Source organism: Cricetulus griseus, chromosome 3 (genome assembly GCF_003668045.3).
Source record: "Cricetulus griseus strain 17A/GY chromosome 3, alternate assembly CriGri-PICRH-1.0, whole genome shotgun sequence".
In the NCBI taxonomy this organism is placed as follows: Eukaryota; Metazoa; Chordata; class Mammalia; order Rodentia; family Cricetidae; genus Cricetulus; species Cricetulus griseus.
The window spans coordinates 211,664,710-211,692,320 of NC_048596.1; the positions used below are offsets into that span (position 1 = coordinate 211,664,710).

At 37.9% G+C, this 27,611-nt stretch overlaps 1 protein-coding gene across 2 annotated transcripts in view; it reads right to left on the reverse strand.

Annotated features, from left to right (window-relative positions):
• LOC100757928 (myosin-IIIa) overlaps positions 1–27,611 on the reverse strand; it is a 156,434-nt gene that overhangs the window by 116,478 nt on the left and 12,345 nt on the right. For both annotated transcript variants that reach the window (XM_027405344.2, XM_027405345.2), the window contains exons 3-6: positions 19,189–19,293; positions 18,322–18,421; positions 8,111–8,187; positions 1,893–2,038 (exon numbers count right to left, since the gene is read on the reverse strand). In XM_027405344.2, the coding sequence (XP_027261145.1) occupies positions 1,893–2,038; positions 8,111–8,187; positions 18,322–18,421; positions 19,189–19,293 (428 nt within the window). The remainder of the gene's footprint in view (positions 1–1,892; positions 2,039–8,110; positions 8,188–18,321; positions 18,422–19,188; positions 19,294–27,611) is intronic.

The window sequence follows — 27,611 nt, forward strand, 5'->3', positions numbered from 1 at the left end:
CCACTTAAAAGATTTTGCTATTAATTCTTTTGTTTTTTAAGCTGAACAAATCTTTTCTTTTTGGTGCATCTGTGCACACAAAGGACCGGCACTTGACAGTGAGGCTGATGGGATTCTGTAATCAAGCAACATTGATCAACCATGATGGCTAAATTTGCTGAAGTGCCGCTTTATGTTAATTCTAACAGCTCTTTGTTTTCATTAGGGGGATGGAAATACTTTGTCTTCAGTCCTGCATTGCTCCTTAAACAGCTTATAATGAAATTAATGTACAGTTGGTACAGGCTCATTAACACCAAGTGCAGCTACACATCTAACCGGATCATGCCAGAGTGCCTTTCAGTCCTGAGGACTATTCTTAGATTGCTGATTTGTACATTTAAAAAAAGTACTTTTTTCAGCCAATAATTTTATTTTTTTCTTGTCCACTGGGGGGAAAAAACCTATGAGATGTATTGGATTGCTTTGAATATAACGAGGTTTGACAATTTCACAATACCCGGAACTGTAGCTTTGCAGATCCCCCTTTCAATGTCTACAGCCAGTATTCTCAGAGTTCCATTTAAAGACACATTAGCAGCAGAAATAGTAGGAAATAATTAGCATGGTGCACTCTGTAGACTAAGTATCACCCAGGCACAAAGATCAGTGGTTGCTGTTCTTTCTGTTTGTATCCTTATCATCAAGATGATAACATGTTTTTTTTTTTTTAAGATTTATTTATTATGTACATAGGTTCTGTCTGCATGTATGCCTGCAGGCCAGAAGGGGGCATCAGATCTCATTATGGATGGTTGTGAGCCACCATGTGGTTGCTGGGAATTGAACTCACAACCTCTGGAAGAACAGCAAGTGCTCTTAACCATTGAGCTATCTCTCCAGCCCCAATAGTCTGGGGTTGAACGTGGTTTATACCACTAAGGTAACTTGGGCATATATATATTTTCACTTTATACACTGAATGACAATACAAGTTAGAAAAAAACATATTTCTTTTGTTTTCAAGTTTTTCATAAAATGTTTTTAAACATTTCCTCTTTCTGATCATCTTGTTTTCCCCACATGCCAAATAAGCAGCACATCTTATAAGACCTGAGATAACATTGGACATTGAGATACAAAGAATGATGTAAATATTATAATTCAGAGCTAATACTCAGGAAATTCCAAAGTAAAAAACAACTTTTAGTGTTTGTTGCTAGAAACATTCAATTACACATAAAATATTCCGAAGGGACCCACTTGAGAATGAACAAAAAATAGTGGCATTATTTCTTTAGAACGACAGAACCCAACACCTCACCCAACCGTTCCAGGTATGTCTTCACATGTTGAAATCATAACCTTTGATTAATAGAGTGTATAGTTATTGACTATCATGTACAGCTCTCCCTTTGAATCCCTGACAACATAAGCTGTGTGTGTGTTTTCTGTAGACTTACAGGATCAGGAAAAATCCTTAAGGTCTCTAAAAACAGCTCAGCTATAATTAAGATAGATAGTTTTTTTTTTTCCATTTGGTTTTCTGAGACATCTAGAACTTACAACACAGATTAAAATAATAGAGAAATTATCCATCTGTAGCACTATAAACTGGCAGGCAAATACTGAAGGTAATAAGACCAGATGGCAAGTTCAAGGGCAGCTAAGGCCACATCTTTGAGGTGGGCACTGTAGTGTACATCTGTGAGCCAACTATCATAAATGAAGTACGAAATCTGAAATTAAGGTCAGATTCAGCTACATAGTGAATTCAAGGACAACTTGGGTTACATGGAACTTTGTCTTTAAACTTTCTAGAACACTGCCCAATATTTCCATGATGACAAGTCAGTCGCAAGCAAAAGAAAAAAAAAATACGTTGCAGATTTTGGACCTGCTGGCCTCCTGACCTCGGTATTTTGAAGAGTGCTCTCATGGGATGCAGCTCAGCTAGTGGAGGATCTCCATCACCAAGCTCAATAGCTGTGATGCCCAGGGACCACGTGTCACATCGAGCATCATACGTGGTATCTAATTGCTGTTCACATGCAATCACCTGGAAGACAAAAAAACAGAAATAGAAAGTGTCAAGGTTTCAACAAGCAAGCAGTGAAATGTTCAGAGAAAAGTCCACATGTTTAAACTGGTGGAGTTTGATAGCTGAGTAAAGATAAAAGCAGTAGTTTAGAAGGAAAGGGAATCATATAAATAGTACTATTTTTATTCTGAGCATGGCCAATACAATAACGGGTTTGCAGATGTATGAGGAAAGGGTCTATGAAAAGGAATAGTTTAGAAACCATACCAAAAATGAGGAAAGAATGGTGCCCTATGTGGAATGGTGTCAAACACATTTACTCAACAAACAGCTGAGGAGGGAGGAGGCATCATCCGGCACCAAAGAGGAACACATCTCAGAGAACTGAAAGTGAAGGAATCAAGGGAAATAAACTTGAGGGCAAAAGCACCCTGGCATGAATGAGAAAAATTTGGAGAAATGCGAATGGCTTAAACCATTATTAACAAAAGAGTCAACTCAATAAAAATAAACACTGGTGGAAAGGTACAATTTGAGCCACATTTAAATTTAAAGCCGCAATCAACTAACCAAATATGACAGAGAGTCAAAAGAATAAGGGGAGGAGAATGGTTATGCAAAACTGTACAGAATATACAATATTATATAGAAAATCATTGCATTGATTTTCTTTATAACATTTCTAAGTGTGTAAGTAAGAAGCCTATAAATTAGTAATTTTCAATCTTCCTAATGCTGTGGTCCTTTAATACAGTTCCTCATGTTGTGATGAGCTCCAACCATAAAAAATTTCATTGCCATTTCATAGCTGTAATTTTGCTGCCATTATGAACTGTAATGTAAATATCTGATATGCAGAATATCTGATATGTGATCCCAAAGGGGTCTTGACTCACAGATTGAGAATCACTACTGTAAATGTTCATTGTTAACATTATTGATCACAAAAGGGAAATACAGTTTCATACCATGAAAACCATTACTTAATATGTATTTTTGAGATTATAATATAGTTATATCATTTCCCTTTCCCTTCCCCTTCCAAGTCCTCCCATATAACTCTCCTTGTTCTCTTCAAATTTATAGGCTCTTTTCCATTAACTATTGTTACATGCACATATGTATTTCTAAATACATAAATTCAACCTTCCCACTCTGTAAATGTTGTTGTATCTGTGTTTTTAGGGCTGTCTGCTTGGTATTTGATAACCCATAGCTTATCTCTTCCTTGGGGAAGACTATTTCTTCTGTTCCCAGCATTCCTTAGTTGCCTGTAGTTCTTCGTGTAGGTTTGAGGCCTTGTGGTAGCCCTGCCATTCACTTTGACATGTCTATTGTTGTTATCTTTGTTCAGTTCATGTTTAGTCAGTCATGCTGGTGAGACTATGGCTGCAGGTTCTGCAATTACTACAGAGACAATCTCACAGCAAAATCCCTGATATTACAATCTTTTCACCCTCTCCTATGAAATGATCTTTGATCCATAGGTGCAGGAATGTTTGCAGATGTATTCAATGGGACAGGGCACCTTAACTATGCATTTTGATTGGTTGTTGTTTTCGGTAATGGTCTCCCCATCTGTTGAGAGAGAAATTTCCTTGATAAGGGCTAAGACCTATATTTATCTATGGGATAGGGACAAGTATTTAAAATGTAGTTATGGGTTATGCTGTTTTAGACAAGTGGGGATAACCATTATTTTTAAATGTTATTTGTGTGTGTGTGAGAGAGAGAGAGAGAGAGAGAGAGAGAGAGAGAGAGAGAGAGAGAGACAGACAGACAGACAGACAGACAGACAGAAGACACACACACAGAGAGAAACAGAGAGAGAGAGGGAGAGGAAGAGAGGTAGAGGGAGAGGGAGGGAGAGAGAGAAAGAGACAGAAGTTCAGCAGACAACTTGAAAGAGGTCTCTCTTTCCTCCATGTGGGTTCCAGAGTTTGAACTCAGGTCATTAGGCTTGATGATAAGCTTTATTGCCTGCTGAGCCATCTCACTAGTCCTTGAAAACCTTCATTTACATTTAAAAAGTTTTGAATTTCGTGAATGTCATCTCAGTCCCATCATTTAACGATAGTATGGTTGTCTCTGGGGGAACATTTCTCATTGGTGATTCCAACAAACATCAAAACCCCTGTGTGGGCTCCAAGAGTTGAGCTGGCAACCTTCCCATACACTATTCATGAAAGGCTACTTCTTCATGATGAATGAGTCGCCTTAGACCTGAGGCCAGAATAGAGTATATCTAAATATAAACATATCAGTGTGTTTGAAAACAGAATAGGTAGATGGATGATCGATGTATTGATAGATGATATATAGATGAGTGTCAGGTGATAGAAAGATGGAAAAAATGGTAGGCACATGATAGACAATAGATGACAGATGAGTGGTAGATGATTGACAGATGAAGGATAAATGATAGATATACTATCCTGAATAATGTTTCCATATATTTATTATTGGTCTTTAAACATTGGTCTGCTTATTCCTTTCTGTTTATTTCTTGTGAACTTGCCTATAGCCAGGAACAAAACTTTATGAGCAGCATCTGCTTGCCTTGCCCCTGCCCCATGTTCTTTGTTGTCTCATAGCTGTGTGACCTTTTCTTTCTCAGCCATCCTGTGTGCTTCCTCTGGAAGTTCTAGGAGCAAGCATGTGAGTCCTAGGTTTTACTCTAAAATTTTATATGGTAAATATTGAGGCAGCATTATTCATAAACATCCAAAAAATAGAAACCCAGTGTCTCTTGAGCAAAGAATGGACACACACACACACACACACACACACACACACACACACACACACTGGTATATACAAATAGTGAAAATTATTTAGCCATAGTGCTACAACATAGGTGAAGCTGAAAATGAACCAGCGGAAAAAATCCAGACACAAGGGACACATGTTCAGATTCCACTGATAGAAGCTGTTCAGAATAGACCAACCCATATATCTAAAACTAGATTAATGCTGGACTAGGGCATGGGAAGAGCAAGGGAAATACATGGGAAGACATTTTTTTAGGAATATAAAAATGATTCATCTTAGACTGTGGAGGTGATGGAGCAGTTCTGTCAATCACTGACACTCACAGAACTGTGTATATCAAAAAAAAAAAAAATCTAGTGCATGTGACCTATGTCTCCAAAGCCATGAAACCATATACATATGAACTTTCTCCTGTCGTCTAATACATCTTGTCTTTGATGTAATTTGTGCTTGTGTGTGCTAGAAATGGATGTCAGGGCTTGTATCCTCCTCTGCTTCTTGTATGATAAACATTTGGCTTCAGAGGGGTAGGATTCTCCCCTACCCTTCTCCTAAGAGTCTCGCTATATATCTCAGGCCTCAGCCTTCCCTATGAGGGTTGTAGGCATCTCACCCTGCCTGGTTAAAATAGTTTTTATACTAATAATTTTTTCTAGTAACATTGTTGCATCAGGGCAATGCACATCTTTTAGGATAACACAAAATCGTCTGGCTTCACACCTTGGACACTTCCCTGTAGGTTTGGGTGGACTGGCATTCCAGATTGCTTAGAATATTCCTGGTGTCCTTGGATCTCTATACATATCTTGTGCATTCTCTAGATTATTATAGTAAGTTGTATAGTTACTTGCTGTGGACACTTGACCCTTCAATCCTGGCACACTTCAATCCAGACTGGAAAGAATGGCTTTATGTAACCAAAGCACACTCTCTTTAAAGTAGAATTAAAATTTAACATGCTAACCAAGAATTTCACTTTCCAAGTGATTAATTTTTTAAAACACTGAATTATTTCTTAGTAATGGACATATTGTATTGTTTACCCATTTCCTTATAATTCTTACAAACATGTCATTAAATTCTTTGATCTCCCTGGTTCTAGGGCTTGAACTCAGGGCCTCACGCATGCTGGGTAAGGCCTCTACACAAAGCAGCATCTCCAGACCAGCAGAAATGTTATTACTAAGAGCACAGAAATAGTGCTTGTGAGATACCTTGCAGCTAGAAAGCTGGTTAATCAGAGTATGTTTTTCAAGATCAGAGATTACATATTTCAGAGAGAATAGAATAGGCACAAAGTAATGACATCAAAACAATGACTAGCTGTCACATATAAGGGAGTGCTTCTACTACAGGCAAACAATAATATATAATCATGATTTTGTTGCTTTAAATTAACATAAAATATAAACTCTAAATATTTCTCATATAACCCTATAATCATCTTATGCTCTAATTAGGAATATATGAAAAAAGTACAATATTTGGCATAGAGTTACATTTATATTGACTTCTCACATAAAGCTTAAAAATACTGATATTATATCAGAATAAATTCTGAGGAAGTTCTTATTTCAGATTTTCTCATTGAATTTTGTGCTGGCTTTTACACGACTATAATTTCATTTCTTCTCAGATGTGGTCCCTGTTAAAAAGATTTTCAATTCATTGGAGCTACAAAAACACTTAGTAAAATTGTATCCTTTTCCTATATGTACATTTTAACTTTTCAAAAATGAGTAATAACTGAATTAATAGTTAAAACAGAAATAGCATAGCAGGATTTCATTTTCAAACAAATTTAATTGGAAGATTTTGCAATATTAATGTAGCATTTGAATCACTTCTCTCTTTGCTCCCTAGAACATCATATATAAATAGCAGAGCTTTCCCAATGGATGCAGAGACAGTTTTCAAAACTAAGTGCTCTTTATTGATCAACATAATTAAAAAGATTAAAGGCATTAAATAGGGACTGTTGGGAGAAGGTCTGGTTCTTGAACTTTCAGCCATTTTAGCAGTTTGTCTACAAGTCCCAAAGTAATAAGGGGGAAAAAAAATCTACTGAAGTTGCACTTAGGTCCCAGGCTGGTGATTGAACATGAGAACTTACCACATGGGTTGACAGACCTGAATCTAACCTAACAAAGTCAACGGTTCTCATAAAATGTTTATTATTATTTAAAAACAAAATGTAGCCAGATAGTGGACTCAAGTGAGGACACAGTGAAACCACTGAACTAGACTGCTCCATGGGTAAAAAGAAAGGTTTATTGGTGATCAAAACGCCAACAATATCTCTTGGTGTGTGGTAGGGTGGGGCAGAGAGGAGAGCAGAGAGAAAAGACAGAGAGCATCAGACTTGGGATTGCCAGGGCTATCTCTCAAGAGCAGAGAAGACAGCAAAAAAAATGGGGTGTGTGTGGTTGTGGGAAGGTCTTCCCAGTTATAAGGGGTTATGTTGTGAGAGGAGGACAGGTTAGCTGGAACAACCTCGGAACTGGCATAGAGCTTTGATCTGTTGGAGGCTTGTTTGAGTTAATAGCGAACCAGATGCCCTCTCCAGATTTGGGGGTTATAGGATCCAACAGGAAAGTAATGGCTTTTCCTGGTAAGCAGAAACCCACTTTACAAGGTTTCTGAAGATGCTGAATGTTTAGTGGGTCAGAGTCCTGCCTGAGCTGAGCCCAGACTACCATTCTGGGCCGGGCAGGGTCGAGACCTAACAATGATAACTGTACTGCCAGCATTCAGAAGAATGAAGGAAGAAGATATAGAGACCCTGTATTAAGACATCAAATAATAATAATGGAAATACAATAAGAGTAATGAAAAGTAAAAATAAAACATGCAAATATCCAGACTACAGATACATGCTTGACAACTAAAAGTAAATTTCAAGAAAAATTAAGCCTTCAAGTAGTCTCTTTACCTCATCTGACTTGCTCATTCATCTTTCATTTATTCATGAGTTCCTTCACAGACAGTTTACCCAGAATCCCCTGTTTTCTCCTTGCTCACATAGATATCCCACATTAAAACAACACAGAAGACATTTAGGGAGAAAAAGTATATGTGAAAAGGAAAGGAGGAAAGGGTCTCATAACATTAAACTTGTCTCCTCCAAAACTCCCTGACCTCTGATGGGACAGACTTTGATGATCCACCATGGGAGTCCTCACCCTCCCTGAAGAGTGGATGGGGAGCTGTTGGGGGGAATGGGAGGATGGGAAGGAGAGGGAAGTGGGATTGGTATGTAAAATAAGATTGTTTTGAATTTAAATAAAAAAATGAAGGAAAAAAATAAAATTCTCTGACCTCAGGAGCCATCCAAAAAGGTGTTCCTACGGAGGTGTTCAGGCGGTGCCGGGTACTACTGAGCTGTGCGGACACACCTGGAGAGGAGAGAATGGACGGTTTCTGTATTAACTACTCATGTTAACGATTCTAACTGCTCTACATTTTGTTACAAATGCACACCAGGAGTCTGTTCCCTCAGAGCTGCCACTGTCAAACCAAAATGTAGATTGATCCTCCTGTTTTTATTTTCTATATCCAAAGTGAGTTCAGACTTTAAACAGCAAATTCACAAGGCAGTCTTGACTTTTGAAGGCTGAGAGGCTCTGAGTTTGTAGGAAATTGTATTACATTGCTAGTTTATATTCATACGGCATTACGGATTTTCTGAGATAAATACTTGACCTCAAAGAGTTTTTGATCAAATAGCTTGAATATTTAAAAAAAAATTCTAAATAAACTCACTGCCTGTAGAAATAGAGGCAGTTCTCTCCAATGACAGCCATTTTAAGGGATGGCATTACAATAATAACTTGACAGAGGTATAACTATCTCTGAATGCCAACAGCAGTTTGCACGCACACACACACTGGTGTTGATATCCCCTACAGAGACCACTGGCAGGGCTCAGGTAACAGACTACAACACCCTTGTCGTCTCATGCATCATTTGGGGTCTGCTAAGATCTTTAAGAAAAAAACAAGTTACACATCATTCCTTCAGGTGCAAACTGTGGTAAACAAAGAAAACGCAAAGAAACAAACTAAGTGAAAAATACAACTATGTAGAGAAAGGGGTTCTTGAGGATATTAAGTGATTGTAACATTAAAAACAGGCATGAATCCAATTCTGAGACAGCAGGACTTGAGGAGGCATTTGCTAAGTCCCACATTGGAGATGCTTCAATCTCAGTTCCTGTTAAGTCTCACGGTCACTAAGTTTCAAACCCATAGATAGCTTGTCACAAAATCTAACTTTCAGGTGAGTGAAACAAAGCTGAGAGGAAGCGATTTTTTGAGGATTAGCTACATTTTTACTCACCATAAATTCCCCTAAGAAAAACAGCTAAGAAGATTAAAAACCACAAAACTATGGAAAATTGGCATAAATTACTCTAAAAGGCTACAAATATCCAAAGCATAAGCTCAGTAGCCCCAGGAAGTAAAAAGATTAGGAAAGGCATTTTGTCCAGAGAGTAACAAAAGGAATAAGTCACCAAAGTGAATGGTTACATAACTGCCTCAAGAGAGAAGATGCTGAAAGGTGGAAAATTCCAGGCAGAAAAGTTAGGATGGCGAGACACAATGGAAAGGAACAGGAGGCCAAACACAGATCAGGGCTGAAGAGCCGGGGCAACAATCCACTCAGAATCACAGCCACAGGGACATGACACAGGTTTATGCTAATGATCTTCAGCCTTTTGCTTTGCTGGGGAATTTTCAGGCTATTCTGGGCCCAGTGATCAAGCCTTGCTGTGCCTAGTGCACAAGTCCCAGGTCCAGGAAAAGACACACATAGGCTTTATACTGGTGTTCAGAAATTTCTTCGGGGTTTTAGAGAGATGGCAGAAATATCTAATATGTTATTTCTAAGATAATTTTAAAATGGAAATGGTTTGCTACAACCCATAAACCAGAATTCTACAAACAATGAGCAACAATAATGACAAAACCATATGAATGAGAGCTGAATTGATACATATTGTAAGAGACCATAGAATAATTCCCATCACCTAATAGTATCTAATAGTATCATCCTGCAGTTGAGGTTAAGGCAGTGTGGTAGTTAATGTCATCTGTCTAATTAATAGGGTTATGGTGCAAAGAGACCATATTATTGTGGATATTTCTGTGGAAGTGCTTTTTGGGTAAATTAGCATTTACCCTTATGGATTATAAGTAGATAATGTCTCTGAAATGTGGGTGGGCCTTACTCAATCAGCTGGAGGTCTTAACAGAACATTGTGTTTCCAATGCCAGCAGTCATCTTTTGACCTAGACTACCCCACCCCACCCCACCCCCTACCTCCCATCACCATATCTTACACTGCAAATTTGGGGCTGGACAAGAGTCCCTAGCCTTGTGACCCAACTCTATAAAAGAGTTCTGTTAGGTTATAGGCATACTAGCTGCTGCTTTAAGAGAACCAGATGTTATGCCCTTGGGGAATTCAGACCACAACCTTTCATCTTTCTGGATGGTTAGATGGAAACTCTGCTGTGGCTTTGGAGTCCTTCCCTCCCACTGTAGCTACAAGCTCAGTTCCACTGATGTTCAAAGCTAAAGGCAACTTTTATTGAGTGCATCCCTCTTGAACTTCTTCCTTTTTAAGAGGAAAAATGAAAGGCTAGAACTTGCAGAAGAAACCATTAGAATGGGGGTATAGCTCAGGTGTAGAGTGCATGACCGCCATACACAAGGCTCAGGATCTGATCCCTCACTTGGGAAAAGAAAATAAAGGCAAAGGCTTGGACTTGAATGAGAAAATAGATAACAGGCTTGAGAAGAGCCTAAGATGATTTAAGTTATATTTCAGGGTGACCCTTGGCAGAGAGAAGCATGCAAAGCGTGCGTGCATACACCCACATCAGCAAACTCTTGGGAAGGAGGAGAATCTACAGAATCTACAGAGCTGCTACATCACTAGACTTAAAGAGCTAGTTTCAGTAGCAGAAACAAATCCAAAGGAGGCAGGGAATAATGGCAAAGAAAAAAAAAAAGGTAAGCCCACAAAAAGCATGCTCAAGAAAGAATAGCATGGTGGTGGGCTTGCTAGACAAAGGCTTAAAGCAGAACTATCCAAATATGCTCAAAAAACTAAAACAAAGACACAGAAATATTTGGGTCTAAATGAAATTGCAGACCACTTTTGAAAACCTAAGAAGAAATGCTTTGTGAGAGTTAATTTTGAGTATCAAACTGATTGAATTGAGAATCACCTAGAGCAGTGGTTCCCAGCCTATGGGTGGAGGCATTGTTTCGGGGATCAAATGACCCTTTTATATGGGTCACCTAAGACCCATTGGAAAACACAGATGTTTAAATTGTGATTCATAACAGTACCAAAATTACATCTATGAAGTAGCAAGGAAAATAAATTTGTGGTTGGAGGGCAACACAACATCAAGAAGTGTATTAAAGGGTCACAGCATTAGGAAGGGTGCTAACCACTGCCCTAGAGCATTAAGGAGGTCTATTCTTGGGTTGTCTGTACAAGTGTTTCCAGAGAGGTTTAAGTGGAGAGGGAAGTCCCACCTTAAATGTAGAGGTCAATGTACTATGGGCCGAAGTCCCAGGCTGAATAGAAAGGTGAAAAGCAGAAAGCAAGCAGGGTACTAATACATCTTGCTCTGCCTCGTGGTCTATCTGGGTGCCAGGATCCCTTCCCATATGTTCCTGCCACCATTTCCTCCACTATGCCTTTACTACAGGATTGTGCCCTATTAAAGTGGAAGCCTGTTTCTGTCTGATATTTCATCACAGCCACGAAAGAAAAGTAATAAACCCACTCTTAAGTGAAAAGATGTAAAGATTTGAGCAGGTGTAAGAGTCAGTGAGTTTGTAGGAAGACAACTGAAATTTTCAATCAAGCAAACACCATAAAAGACTGAGGTGAACAGAGCCCAAGAATTTGAGACACCATCCAGTAGACACATGGATGCATGGCAGGATCCAAGGAGAAAAAAGAGAAGAGGGGGTGGGAAAGGCCACTCAAAACATCATGGCCAAAATGTTTCCAAATTCTGTGGAAGACATGAATGTAAACACACATGAAGCTTAATGAACTGTAAGTTAGGTGAGATACAGGACTCTGGTCTGCCTCGACACCTCCGCCAAGACTGTCTGAATCTTGGAACAGGGGGAGACAAGTGAGTTCACACACAGGGACCCCTGACAAGATTGGGAGTTCATCATTCAGCTGGAACTGTGAAGCCAGAGTTAATGAGCTGAAATTGTTAGAAATCTCCAATTCAATAATTCTATATCTGCTAAATTATCCTCCCCTAATAAGGGAGAAATTCAGATACTCCCAGATCAATGAAAGCTGGAAGGCTTTGATACACTAGAGTTTCCTGGTAGGTAGGAAGCTGCAAGGAGCTCTGCTTACTATGAAGATCCTAGAGGATGACTGAGAGTAGCATGGCAAAATAAAGGTCTCAGCAGGCACACGGACTGAAAGGAAGGGATTCTGTTGTTTGCTTTGTTGTTGTTATTTTTAGAGACAGGGTCTCACTATCTTCCCTGGTTAGCCTGCAACTCTCTATGTAGGCCTGTCAGGCCTAGAACTCAGACAGAAAGAGACAGATACCCACCTGCCTCTGCCTCTGCCTCCAGGATTGAAGGTAACAGCTGCCACACCTGGCCTTACTTTTTTTTTTTTTTTAAACCTAATCCCAGAGTTAGGTAAAGGTTAGCAAAAAAGAGACAAGGTTTTCATTTAATTTTTTTAATGCCTACCTCATTTGGTAGTAGATGGCCCAAAACAATTCCTTTCCCATCCCTAAACAGTCTGTAATTTCTACACACAAGGATAGCCCTACTTTATAAACATCAAAATTGCTAGGTTTTAACTCATATATTCTATCATGTATTCTACAAACCTCAAGTTTCAACAATGCTCCCAAAATTGTCCATTACAACAAAAACAAAACATACCCAAGATCATGTTCTCTTTTTGCTTTGCCCAATCTCTATGATCTGTAGTCTGACAAGCTCCTCTATCAATCCTTGAGTCTCAAAACCTGGGCATCTTTCAAATTTTAGGCCTATTAGTTCATAGACTGCTCCCCAGTTTGAACTGGTGAAAATTAACTCATGATTTGAGCTGTGGCAGGAATACAATGGGTGTGAACCAGGGCTCATCCTGTCAGGTCAACTGAATTTCATTCTTCCTATGACCAGTCATGTTCACTTGACTTGACTGACACCTATCTGTAGACTTCTCCTTCGTGAAATATTCCCTTTTCCTTTTCTGTCTAATAAACACTTTGTGGACAGGTATTTCCAGTCTGAGACTATCCTATTTCTAATCAAAATTTAACCCACTAATGTAGGCATCTATTGGATAAATTAATTATTACTATGGTGACAGATAAATTGACTTGAAATTTCACTATTCCCTCTATCTTTATCTGTGATAAAAGGGTTTTACTTCTCTTATCTTTTCATGCACATACCTATGCCAGTGTGGATTAATGGACTTCTGTTTTGTTCAATGGGTCCCGTGATTACATCATTATTATCATTTTAATGCTCAAATGCTCCCAGATGTGATTAGTGAACCTTGTTCCCAGTTGACATCTGTGTTCATCTGACACGTGTCCTCATTCATTGAGAATTTTTTTTTTTTAACATTTTGGACAAATAGGTTCTGGGCTATCTTACATAGCCCTAAAATGATTCTTTCTCTAAAAGCCCCAACTTCCTCTTAATTGGGAATTGCTATTTTAAAATCAAATCCATATGAGAGGTATGTTCTTCATTAGTGGAGATGGTGAGGGAATAGACACACACAATTCACAAACTCTTTTTTAAAATAGTATTTTATTTATTCTTTGAAAATTTCATGTATTTTGATCACATTCCATTCCCCCAACTCCACTCAGCTCCTCCCCCACCTTCCTAAACACCCAACTTTACATTCTCTTTCTTTAAAAAAAAAAAGTGAAATCTATCTAGTTTGTGTTGGCTGACCTCTTCTGAGCATGGGGCTTGTATTTTTATACTTACTTTGATACCTAAATATATATTTATGCCTCTTCTTATTTGTCATTCTTTTCTTGATCTTGGTAATTTCCTGAGGATGTCAAAGCTGAAGTCTCCAGCCCCTGCCTGCACCCCATGCAGACGCTGCCTTCCCCTCACTTTAGCCCTTAAAGCCCAGTTGACATCATCCCAACCACCCCTCATAGATGCTCTTCTGGTTTCACTTGGGACCCAACATCTCATCCCACGCCACCACAATCAACACCCTCTCAGCGTGGACACCTTCCTTACCTCTGTTGGGATCTAAGCTGTGTGAAAAGGCATTCCCGTTACAGTGCTCGCTTTTCCTACCTACTAATGGCTCTTTTCCGAATTCTTAGGAAGAAAGAACGGGGTACTTCTAGTTTTAAAATTCAAGTTCACCTTCCTCATTTGATCCTAACAAGTGGCTTATTAATGACTAAGTCACAACTTCTCTTTGACCTACATTTTACATTAGGAATTTAGTATAAAATGGGGCATGTGGATAATGAGAGATTTAAAGCCATAAACTATTCTGTCATAAGAAGGATGTCTAAATAAATCACAAGATATGCATGGTCCTGTGCTGAAATACTAAGTGCCCTATTAGAGAGGCCATTCCTTGGGGAAAAACCCACAGAGAGGAAAGCTGGGGGCTGCCTTTAAACTGAGTGTCTTTTTCATTTTCTATTCTAGATAAGGGTTGCTTTTTCAACATTAGTTGACTGGCCTAAAGAAGTTTATCTCCTAGGAGCTCATTTTATTTATTGACTGACCATGCACCCATGACCATGGATGCAGCTCATTAAAATTGCTTACCAGCTCACTAGTCTCTTAGCTCTCTAAAGGGTCTGGTGGTTTTCTGCAATTGTGTGTCTCACTTAACATACAAACTGTTCTCAGACGGACTATGTTTATGATTAGTACTAGCAAACTAAGTCTTACTTTTTGTGTAATTATATTTCTTACTGTTTGAAATAATACTGACTTTGCTATAATAAAATGCTATTTATTAGAAACATAAAGGGACACCTGGGAATTCTTATTTTCATAATTGAACAACCATGTGTTAGATACTTACTATGCTATGGCAATAAATAGGATATGAGATGCAAATATTCTATTTTTAAATAGTCTTATGTTTTTGAGTAATTCATACATGAGCTCTGAATTTACATCACTTTTGTCCTTTCCTCTCCTAGCTCCATCCAGTTCCTCCCTCCCCTTCCAAATTCATGATTTCTTAATTATTATTGTTACATGAATATATATATATATATATATATATATGTGTGTGTGTGTGTGTGTGTGTGTGTGTGTGTGTGTGTGTGTATGTACAACTGTATATATAGCCTACAAAATTTATTTAGCATTGGCTACATTTACAAGAATCTATCATTCAGCACAAAAAACCCACAACTCTAGATGGATCAAAGGACCTCAATGTGGAATATGACATGCTAAAACCACTAGAAAAAATATAGGCATAGCCTCCAAGATACAGGTATAGGAAAGGACTTTCTGCAGAGGATTCTATTTATTCAGGAATTAAGGCCAACAACTGACGAGTGTTACCTCATAAAATTAAAAAGCTTCTGTAAAGCTAAGGAAACAATCAAGTGAAGAGGAAGCCTACAGAGTGGGAGAAAATATTTATCAGTTATGTGTCTGTCAGAGGGTTAAAATGCAGAATATATAAAGAACTCAAATGACAAAGAGTCAAGAAAACAAATGACACGACTAAAAATTGAGCCATGGATCTGAACAAAGAGTTCTCAAACAAAAAGAAATAAAAATATCTATAATATGTTCAACATCCTTAGGAAAATACAAACTAAAACTGCTTTGAGATTTCCTCTTACCCTAGTCAGAATGGTTAAGACCAAGAAAACAACCTGATAACAAATGCAGCTGAGGATGTGGAAGAGGATAAAGCCCCCATTCACTGCTTGGGGGACTGCTAATTGATACAGCCATTCTGAGAACCAGTGTAGATCTACCATATGACCCAGCTATACCACTCCTTGGCATAAGCGCAAAATCTTGCTCCACAGATACTTGCTTAATCATGTTGATTTCTACTCTATTTCTAGCAGTTAAGAAATGGAAACAACCTAAATGTCTTCCAATAGATGGACAATGCACACGTGGTATGTGTGCAGTATGGAATAATACTCATCTGTAAAAAAAAAATGAAATCATGAAAGTTTTGGGCAAGAGTATGAAAGTACAACATATTACACTGAGTGGTTACCCAGCTCCAGAAAGACAAACATTGCATGTTCTCTTTTACCGTGGTACCTAGTTCTGAATTATTAGATGTATGTGCCCTGGACTAACAACCACCGACTATCTTCAGTGTCCCCTAATGAGCTAATAGCACGCTCCAGGATGCAATAAATTAAAATAAAAATTTTGCCACGAGAAGCAGCCATCTCTGAAAATTTGATTAACACATAAAATAAGGCTATTGTTTTGGGGTTAGATGTTACAGCTTGGGCTTTACTACATCTTATTCCTTCTTCTCTTAAAGAGCACTGTTACACACATGCATACCCACCACCCTCGAGTTTTTAATTCATAAAGAAATCTACTGACCAAGAAAAATATAAACAGTATCTTACATGCAAATAATATGGCTTGGGCACTGAGCACCAAGAACACATTTAATGGACAACTGGCCCTATTTTCTAATGATTACTGAAAGTCTACAAACAAAATAATCAAAAACTGAAGCTCTCATTTTTTTAATCCATGTTTTTCTAAAGATGTCTTATACAAGGTTACCTAGGACTGTGAGTAAAGTTTGATACAGTACTTGCCTGGAATATACAAGGTTTAACACTACAAAACAAAAGAATAAGCAAGCAAGCAAACAAACAACAAACAGAACAATCTTACTTATAATCTAGATATATATTTTTAATTGACTTTGGAAAACATCTCTGAAAGTACATTTGTCAAGGCCACTGGCTTTTCAGATTGTTCTTTAATGATTGGAGATGTTTATAGTTGTTTTTAAACATCTGTTAATATAGATTATGCATTTGAGAGCAAGCTCTTAAGTTAAATATCAAGTTCTCTACCGGATATGTCTTAGAATGGAGATAACATTATTTTCTAGGTGGAATAATGGTCCTTCCTGTGGAGCAATGGGGCATAGTGTTTCATTGTTCTTGCTATTTTGAATTTCAAACAAAAGTCCTTATTAAACCTTAACCTGCCTGATCATTCCATCTGGCTTTAAACTCAATCAGCAACACAGATTGGCTGCACCCGGTTTATGAATCAGGTATTCATTATCAGTCTCACTGCTGCTCAGCAATTTGCAAAACCTCAGGTGAGATAAACAATACTGTGCAATGCATATTGGGTGGGCATGCTATTCATCCAGATCTTTGCATACTCTGAAAATCAAGCCTGGGTTAACTCAAACACGAGGGCATTGAACTTTACAATCATTTCTAAATTTAATCAGTCAATTTTGTTGAGCTTCAGTTTCCAGATGCAAAATAAAGTTTGTCAATTCAATTCATTTTCAGTAAACCACCATGCCCAAAGCAGTAATTCTGTAGAATAGAATGAGACACAATCTTGATTGTGAAAGACTTTGCCTATCTACATATATTTCTGAGTGTTTTAACTGTAAGACCAAATAATTCTGTGTGATAAAATTAAAAATGAAGAAGCTCACAGGATCTTGAAGCACAAGTTGGGACACACAGAGAGGAAAGAAGAGAATGTCTAAGAATAACACAGAGATGTCCCGGAATACTGTCACCACTGTCACAAGCTTAGAAGTTCAAATATGGCAAAGTACAGAATCACCTTCAAAGTGAAAAATATCTGCCCAGATCTTGGTCCACCACACAGAAACAGCTGGCTTAGTAAACAGGGAAATTTACACAACAGAGAAAATGTAGGCAGAAAAGTAATTGATCTTTTGGCTGAATCCTGTTATCCATGACCTCCCCCTATTCTTTCCTTGCTCAGCTGTGCCTTCTTCAGGAGAGCACCTTGGTCACAAGGGTGAACAAAGACCTTTGGGGCATTATGACAAGACACATAGACTCGCAAGAACATCTTTCCCGTGTCTTCTGCTTACCCCTAAGGATAAGTGATCTCAGAAGTGATTGTCAGTGATCCTTGAAGATCTGTCATCTCAAATCCTGGACTTGGATATGTCCCTTTATAAAGCAATCACTAATAGAGGCCAGTTAATGGCTTCTCAGAATAAGTTTCATCATTTGGGATGCTGCTTGCCCTAAAGGATAAACTACATATCTCTTAAAGTGTGTGTGTGTGTGTGTGTGTGTGTGTGTGTGTGTGTGTGTGTGTGTGTGTGTGTTGGGGTTTAGCTGGGGTGACTCAGAAGCCAGGAGATTAATTTGCCAAATTATCTGACAGATGCTGATTTGCTTTCTTACTTTCAACTCAGGAAAGGCAAACTTTTTGGAAAGTGATAAAATCAGGCTAGTTCCTTAGGCACTTTCAAGAAAACTTACCAAAATCTACTAGTTTTACTCCACCTTCAGTAGTCAGCAGAATGTTATTCCCTTTGACATCACGGTGGATAGTCTTGTTGCTATGCAAATGCTGAAGTCCCTGGAAGGTGGAAATTTTATAATGATTCTTAAAAGTATAAAACAAAGAAACATTTTTTAGGCAATGCATTTGTGCAGAATCAATACCAAAAATATGTTAAAATCAGCATTCCAATACTAATGTTTTGCAATGAATTAGTCAAACCCAAATGTATCATTTCCAACATGGACTACATAGAAAGTCACAGAAAAGAGTACACTTCTCAGCTTTCCCCAAAAATCTCCACAATTTTTTTACGTGTGTGTGTGTGTGTGTGTGTGTGTGTGTGTGTGTGTGTGTGTGTGTGTGTTTGCGTGTGCTCAAATGCATGCATACATGAGCATGCGGAAGTCAGAGGTCAACTTGTGGGAGTCAGTTTTCTTCCACTATGTGGGTTCTAGGATTAAACTTAGGTCATCATTTCTGGCAACAAGCACTATTACCTGCTGAGCCGTCTCCCTGGTCCTCCACTCTTAAAAAATTGTCGATTCCAAAAAGGAAAATATTCTAAATACGCTTCCCTAAGATAGAGGCAAACAAAACATAACTACTAGAAAAATTTATTTTCTATCTTTATCTATAAAAATATCTAAGAGCAGAAATCAGGATCCTGTCGACACAAAGTTGACTTCTAATGAAAACCCCAAATTGTCTGTGCTTAACATCTAGGTTGCATCTGGCCCTGTATTAGTCAGTACTAACATAGTTATATTTTTAAGTAGGCTCTGCATTTTTATTTAGTTAGAGCCACTTCCTAATGATCGAACAGAGAATTCAAATGGACTTACCATTAGTGCTTCATGTAAAATATATGCAATTATAGGCTCACTCATTCTTTCTCCCCTCTTCAGAAATCCCTTTACAAGATCAGTCACTGATCCCCCATTGCACAGCTGGAAATGAGCATATCATAATGACATTAAAACAAACAAACAGACCGTTTTAAAGTTCTTACTGTAAAAGGTTTTCTTAAAATGTTTCCAAATATTGTTCCAGTATCCTGTTATAATTGGTCTCATAAGTGAATTTCATTATCTTCAGGAAATCACAAATGAAATGAACATAGAGACTTATGTTTATATATGACTGATAACTAGAACACAGGTTTCATCTAAATCAATTTTCAGAAGAAAATCTACTTAAATTTAAAGATAAGAATTGTGATTCTACAAATTATTCCCTCATTTAGGATGTGAGCCTTAAAAGCAATGCTGATTTCTGATATTTGAATTAATACAGCGCAATTGTGTCAATGGATATACACTACTTTAAATGTGCACTTTAAAAAGAAAAAAAAATCTCCTTTTAGGCAAAATTGCTAAGTACACTGAGATAAAGTTGGCAAATCAAACCCTAGGAAACAGTTTGGAGTATTACATTGTCTCTGCTCTCCAGCATTCTTCTCTGCACACAGGGAATCTGAATGGGCAAGAGGAAAGAATAGGGTGGAGAAACTATTATATTGGATGGAGGGCTACTCTTTTTTCTACTTAGTAAATGGAGAGGATATCTGAACTTTATCAGTTTGGAGGATTTAGTAATGTATCATTATTAGCTTGTAAATGGCAACAGATACACTCCTCTATTATAAAATGTCAGCACAGAGAAGATCTAAGTAAAGGGGTTTATCACCATGTTCTATATTTTCAGTTTAATCCTTAGTATTCTATTTTGTTATAACAAGAAAAGTAACTAGCTACCTTCTTACCCAAAGCAAAAAACACACAAATAATCTCAAAATACAAATACAGAAGTCTAAAGCAATTCAGAATTTTTACCCCTAAAACTTGGTTGAATTTTATCTGATACACTCCATAAAAGAAACTGTGAGTTACCTAATCAATTAAGACAGTGATTTCTTATATCAGATCTACAGTTATTTATCACATAATTTCTATTAATTATTTCTTACAAACAATAAAATACAAATTGGGGAGAGTCATATTAGTTAAAACAGTCTTCAAAAAGCATCGTCACTTGCTTTTCCCAGATAAAGATTTTAGAACAAATTCAAAAATCACTATCTGATAGGAAAGGAACAGAGTTATGAAAGTCAGACTGTTAAATTTTATTTAGAGACAACACAGTAGGCTTAAAAATATCAAGAAACTTACTTCCCTTATTTTTTTATTTCATTGGTATTTTATACTATACTGTAAAATGTCATGAAAATATTTCATATTTAGAAACCAGTGGTTTGGTTATAAAACACAACTAATCAGCCAATCAGATAACCAATCATAATGAAAAATACAGGGAAGGTAGGTAGCATTGAATTCAGGAAGAATCTCTCCACTTGGACACAGATATAGAGCTCTCATCCTGGCAGTAGTCATCTTTCTTAATCTGGACATAGTAGTGAAATGGTGAAGAGAGAGGAGGAAATGCCCCTCTTTAGATTTAAGGCCCACTCCACAAGATGGAGCTCATGCCTGGTATTGTATTCAGGGCCCAGAACCTTTGGTTAAACAGGTCCTAGGCCCTAGGGGAGAACCTCCTAGTTTTCTGCTAAACAAAGTAAACTGACAACTAATGATGTAATGCTACCCATAGGTTCATTTATCTCATCCCACATCAGAGAAGCTTCCTTCTGAAGTAGATGCTGAATAATAGAGGCTAAAACTGGTCAACACTCTAAACAGAACATCTCTAGCTCATCCCCTCTCAGCAGGACACTGGGTGACTGTGGTTACGTCCATCAGTATGGAATCACTGGGGAACATGATTAGGAGGAATACATGTTCTCCATAATTCCCTCCTTCCAGATGTGTCTGACTTTGATGATACATTTTCCACTCAAGAAATCCATTTATCAAGTAGCTTTAGGCACACAGGGTTTTAATGTGGGGAATGCAAAACTATACTTCTGAGCTAAACATAACATAAAGAGGTAACTTAAAATGGAACACAAAAGGAAAGATCTATAAACACGTGGGAATTACCATGGGAATAAAAATTAAAGTCTTACTGATAGCTTTGTGACTCATTCCCTTAAAAAGCCATTAAAAGAATGATCCTGGAAGAAATTCTGATTCCTCACTGACATTAGTGAAGTTTCAAACACCATCCTGATGAAATGAATGGTCCCCACTAGTCTAAACACCATCCCTGTAAAGGACACAGGGTAAACTTAAAAAAGAAACATGACAATTTTTAATGAACCAAAGGAAGGAAATACAGAAAATGAACTGCAGATATTCTTTAGTTAGATGATAAATCACCAAAGTAAAATGGCCTTATGTGTGGCTTTAAAATGAACAGCACCCAGGAGAATGAATGGTGCTATATTTACCATAAGCAATTTTACATTACTAAGACAGATTGAAAGAGAATAGGAGACCAACCCTCCACCCCTGCCAAAAAGTATAGGTTTGCAACATAATGGGAGAATAGAGCCTAGATGTTCTTTGATCCAACAAAATTGAAGTATAATTTTCCTAAATCATAGCTACACTAACTGAGAGCATTCTCAACCCTCTAGCACACAGATATGAACTCAAACAATCAGGACAAAAGGGAGGTCATTCCATAAGCAACATTGCAGTGCTTCCAAAAGACAGCATTTCCAGGCCCTCTGAGTATATTCTATCCTTATTAAGACAGAAAATAAGTTGTTTTTCTTTAACTGAAATTTATGAAAAAGGATGGTTAATATCTGCAGTTAGAAATTCTTTCTTTTCTGTCTTTTGTTTTGTTCTCAGTGTGCTCCGAGGTCATCTGCTGAAATAGATAATGTTCTGCCTTGAGCCACAGAAGCACAACTTCATTTTCTAGTTCTTACTTCAGTTTGTTCTGTTCATTTTATAAAGGCACTGTCAACACTCAAGCTTGAGTCTTGGTAGACGTTAACTAACACTGGGGAGGGCAGGGCATAGATGTGTGCCAACATCAGGGTGTGCAGGGGATCATCACCATAAGAGAATACAGTGGATCATCACCATAAGGGGAGAGAGTGCAGAGCTTGCCATACAGTTCCCCAGTGACTGCAACATTTTACACTGCCATGAGTAATGAGCAATAGTTTGGTTTGCTCCTCAGCCTTGTTGGTTCCTGGCACCACTGGCCTTTGTAAGTTCAGCCATTTTAGTAGATATCAGATATTATTTCTTTATACCTTTAGCTTAACTTTCCCAAAGCTTAAAAGCACTGAGCATACTTCTTACAAATGCTTCTGTAAAGTTCTCACTTGCATTTAAGTTGGCTGGGTACATTTTCTTAGGTAAGATTTCTATTATTTCTACTATCTGAAAGTGTTGAAAGCATGGACACTGAATTTTAGCATACATTTTTCATGGTCATTCCCACCCAATGAACACTTTTATTCTATTAAATACAATTATAGTATGAGATTTTTTTCTGTTTCAGCAAACTTCTTTTAACCTTTCAGCAGACTAGTATTTTGGAACATATCCCAGTCAGTTCAAATACATGCTCACACGGAACATTAGATACATGCTCACATAGAATGCCATACTGTTTCCTTATAATGTCTTTGCCTTCCTTTGTCAGTGTAAGGCTGGCCTCCAAAAAGAAGCCAATGAAAACAATTCCCTTTAAAAATATCTCACAAGGTTGTTGTTTCAAAAAAATGGCAGCATGAAGAATTCATGCATGTAATATCTAGTAAGCTAAATACCAATAAAAAGCAAAGAGATGAAGAATTACAGAGGACACAAAAGTGCATGCAGACCACCTGCATTTTTCAATACCCCTAAGCCTGTGCTATAGAAGCTACATTCCAGGTGAAGACAGGGGGTCTCCTGACTCTGTTGTGTCCCCATTTACAGGATGGAGGCCCTAATTCTTATGAGCAGGCTGATAATACTCACTCTCACCCAGGCTCGGTAGATAGAGAGTACAATGCCAGAAGGGACAAGTTGAGAATAGAGGTTACTTCTGTGGCCCAGAGTAGATCAGAGATTTTGCCCACAGGTAGCCATGAGAACAGAGGGCTGCAGAATCTTCCCCAATGTTCCTGATATTATTTGGGAGAGAGTGAGAAATTCAAATCTAAGAAAACTTTTGAAAACACTGGAGATTCTGGGTAATTACAAGGTGATGTGGAGCTCTGTGAGAGCAGCAAGCTAACTATGACCATGTAGTGTAGGAGACAAGATCAAAGAAACAGCTAAGAACTCTGCTGGAGTTCTCAAAGACTACCCGCAAAAAGCATGCATTCAGCTGATCAAACTGTGAAGCAATTTTTTTAGCTCCAGGGCACTGATGAAATCCATAGAGGAATCAGCAGACAATTAGTGAAGTTCAATAGCTGGGTATAGTTTAGCAGCAGACTGGCTTAATAGAAAAATCAAAGAAAGATACAGTGAAGGCTGGAGAGATAGCTCAGTTGGTAAAGTACTTGCCTTAACAAGCACTGGGACCTGAGTTTGGTTCCCAGAACCACTGTATAGTAGCCAAGGTAGTGTGTGTGTGTGTGTGTGTGTGTGTGTGTGTGTGTGTGTGTGTGTGTGTGTGTGTGTGTGTGTGTGTGCAATCCCAGCACTGGGGAGGGAGAGTCAGCAAGATCCCCAGGACTTGCTGACCTTAGCCTCACTGGTGCTTTCCTGACTCATGAGAGACCATGTCTCAACAAAAAAGGTAGACAGAGCCTAAGTGATAACACCTGATGTCTCTGGCCTCCACAAATCCACACAACTACATGCATACACCCACATACATACCTGAGCACACACCAACCATAGACAGTAGAAAGAAGTCCCTATTGAAAAGCTCTATCATAGTTGAATCACTGTGGATATACCAAATCTGTGCTCTCTTAAGGGGTAACATGAGAGGCTTCAGGGTGTAGGGGAAATTCATTTTACTAAAATAGTTTAGTTACATTTACTAAATAAACAAGTCCAAACAGTAAGTCCTCCAAGGGAATTAGCATTTAGAATTCCTACAACAGAGTTACCTAAAATGTCCAGTTTTCAATCAAAAGTTATGAGACAAAGGAAGAAATAAGAAAGTGATAGTTTATAAATATGAAAAAAGGGCAGCAGGAACTGTATGTGAAAGGCCACCAGTGATGTGCTTAGCAGACATGAGAAGCAAGCAAGAAAAAAAATGTGCTCAAATTCTAAGGGAAACCATCTTTAAAGTAAGAAAGGTCTTATCCTAATGCCAAATAGAGAATATAGAAATAGAGAATGTTTTATTTAATTTAAAAAATCTTTTGATCATAATTACATCATTTCCTCCTTCCCTTTCCTCCTTCTTCCATCCAGTGTTTCCTTTCTTTCAAATTCATGGCCTTTTTTTCTGTAATTGTTGTTATGTGAGTGTGTATGTGTATTCATATATATTCTGCTCAGAACATATTATAGAGACTTTGTAACCACTACTTTACTAAACCAATATAATCCCTAACTACATTCTAAGTATTTGTTCTTATACCCACAGATAAGTGTAGTCCTCACTCTCATCGAGGAAATTCCTTTTGCAACAGATAGGGACCGTTACAGAAAACCACAACCATTCAAAATGCAGAGTTGTAGAGCCTAGTCGCAACTGGTACATCCACCACACAATTCCTGCACCTAAAGCTCAGAAATGATTGTAGAAGAGAGGACAGACATATTGTGAGAACCAAAGGAACCAGGAGTTTACTGTGAGATTGTGTCTCCTAGAAATGTCAGAAACAACACCTCATTTAGTCTCACCAACATGTTACCAACACCTGAACAAAGACATGCCACTGTGGACAGGAAAAACTCATGAAGCTTCAACCCTAGACAAAGAACTGCAGGCAACTGAGGAAGGCCAAGAGGAGTAGAAACCATCTTCCTCAGGGGAGAGCTCACCAGGTGGTTATCTAGTGCCAAATGGTCAGCCAATAAAGAGAATTAAAAAAGAAAAGACCAAAGGAAAACTTCATTGTTGAAAAGTACAATGGAAATAAAAATATATTGTTGGGAAACAACAGGAGAAGTGAGTTGTCAGAAAAAAATAATCTGTAAATCTGAAGAGATTAGCAGAGGTGATGAAGGAGGAAGGGCAGGATTGGAATTAAATCCACTGCCCGGTTTCTTCCTGTCTTTTTTTGTCTTCACTCCCTTTCTCCAGTTTCTACTTCAGTTTGATTGAACATTTTCACTATCCCACTTTGTCCTGTACTATCTTATCAATTTTACTTCCTTTTTTACTTTTTATTACACTGTAGGGCTCATCGAGTGTTTAACTTAATCACAGTCTGCCTTAAAGTAATATTATGTCACTACACACAAAATATATGCTTCCAACTTTTGTCCCTTCTCCCTTATGAGGATAATCTAGCAATATACATTTATAACCATGCCATTTTAGAGGTTATTTCTCTTGAACAAGACTATAAGATAAAAATCAGTAATGTTATTTTCACCCTCATATTTACCAATGATGGCATTCTTCACATCTTTCTCTAGGTCTGAATTTTTACCTGGAATTATTTTCTTTTAGCCTAAAATGATGTTATTGACATTTTTAAAAGTTTTATTACGTTCATCTATCTTACATTCTATTACATCTATCATCTACCTCTATCTATCTATCTATCTATCTATCTATCTATCTATCTATCTATCTATCTATCATCTACCTATATACCTATAATCTATCGTCTACCTACATACTTATGTTTGTAATGTGAAAATGTGTGTGTGTGTACCATTGTGTGTTTAGAAGTCAGAGAACAATTTGAGGGAGTAAATTCTCTCCTTCCACCAAGTGTTGGGTCCTGGGATTTGAACTCAGGCCATCAGGCTTGGCAGCAGGCACTTTTATTAATGAAGCCATCTCCCCAGCCTGTTTTTATGTTTCTTTACATTTATTTTATTACCAGTCTTAAAAATGCTTGTCTTAGCGTTTTATTGCTGTGAAGAGACACCATGACCATGGCAACTCTTATAAAGAAAAACATTTAATTGGGGCTGGCTTACAGTTCAGAGGTTTAGTCCATTATCAGCATGGCTGGAAGCATGGTGGCATGAGGAAGACATGGTACTAGAGAAATATCTATACATCTGGATTGGCAGGCAACAGGAAGAGAGAGTAACACTGGGCATGTCTTGAGCATCTAAAACCTCAAAGACCACCTCCAATGACATAGTTTTTCCAACATGGCCATACCTACTCCAACAAGGCTACACCTCCTAAGAATGCTACTCCCTATGGGCCTATATGGGTCATTTTTATTCAAACCACCACAATGCCTATTTTCATTTTACCTTAATGTATGAATATTTTAACTTGGCCAGAATTCTAAGATGGCATTTTACTCTGAGTGCTTCACGTATGTCATTCTGTGGCATCTTAGGAAATGCCAGTGGCCACCTTGATCTGTGACTTCTATGGGAAATGCACCATTTTCTGCTCTGCTAACAGTTCTCGTCATTATCAGTTTTTGACATTTTGGTTTTGATAACTCTTAGTATAATTTTCTTAGTTTACTCGATTTCAATGTGGACAACTGTGATGTTCCTCTATTTAGGTCCATATCTACTCTAAAGTTAACCACAATTGTTGTGGTTAACTTTTCTCCATAGAGACTACTTTCCAATTCTAGACGTTCTACTTAGTTCTTTACAGTTTCCATTTATTTCAATGTTGTCAATTTTTCTTTAAATTTTTACATTTATGACAGCATTAAAAACTCTAACTTGCTAATTCCAGTGCCTCTTTCTATTGATCACATTTTCTTCTGACTGATTCACATTTTTCCTGTGTTTTCATATATATATATATATATATATATATATATCTTAATACTGTAACTGGGCATTGCTAATGTTATGTTATTGAATATCTGGATTTTGCTGTCTTACATGAATGAACACTGAATTTCACTCTGGAAAGCAGCTAATTAACTTATAGATCAGTTGAAGGCTTCCAGGAAACTCTTATTTAAAGGCTAGCTTAACCTTCCCTCTAATGTACAACTTTTCTGGGATCCCTAGTAAATGATTACTTGAACACCTTGCTAGGCAGCAAACTCATCCTGTGCAGATTGCAAACTTCCTCCTCCTTACTTCCTCCTCTGGTTTGCTCTTTGCTCAACATTTGCATACTGTATTTTAGACATACTTCTTGGCTTCCAAACACTTTTCTTGCATGTGTTCAACTTCACAGATAATCTTGCCTTTCTGGAGGCAGTTTTGTGAATAGCTTCCTCTTCTCTTTGCTCTCTAACCACAGCAACCATGGATGCCCTTCCAATCTTTTCAGTTAGGCA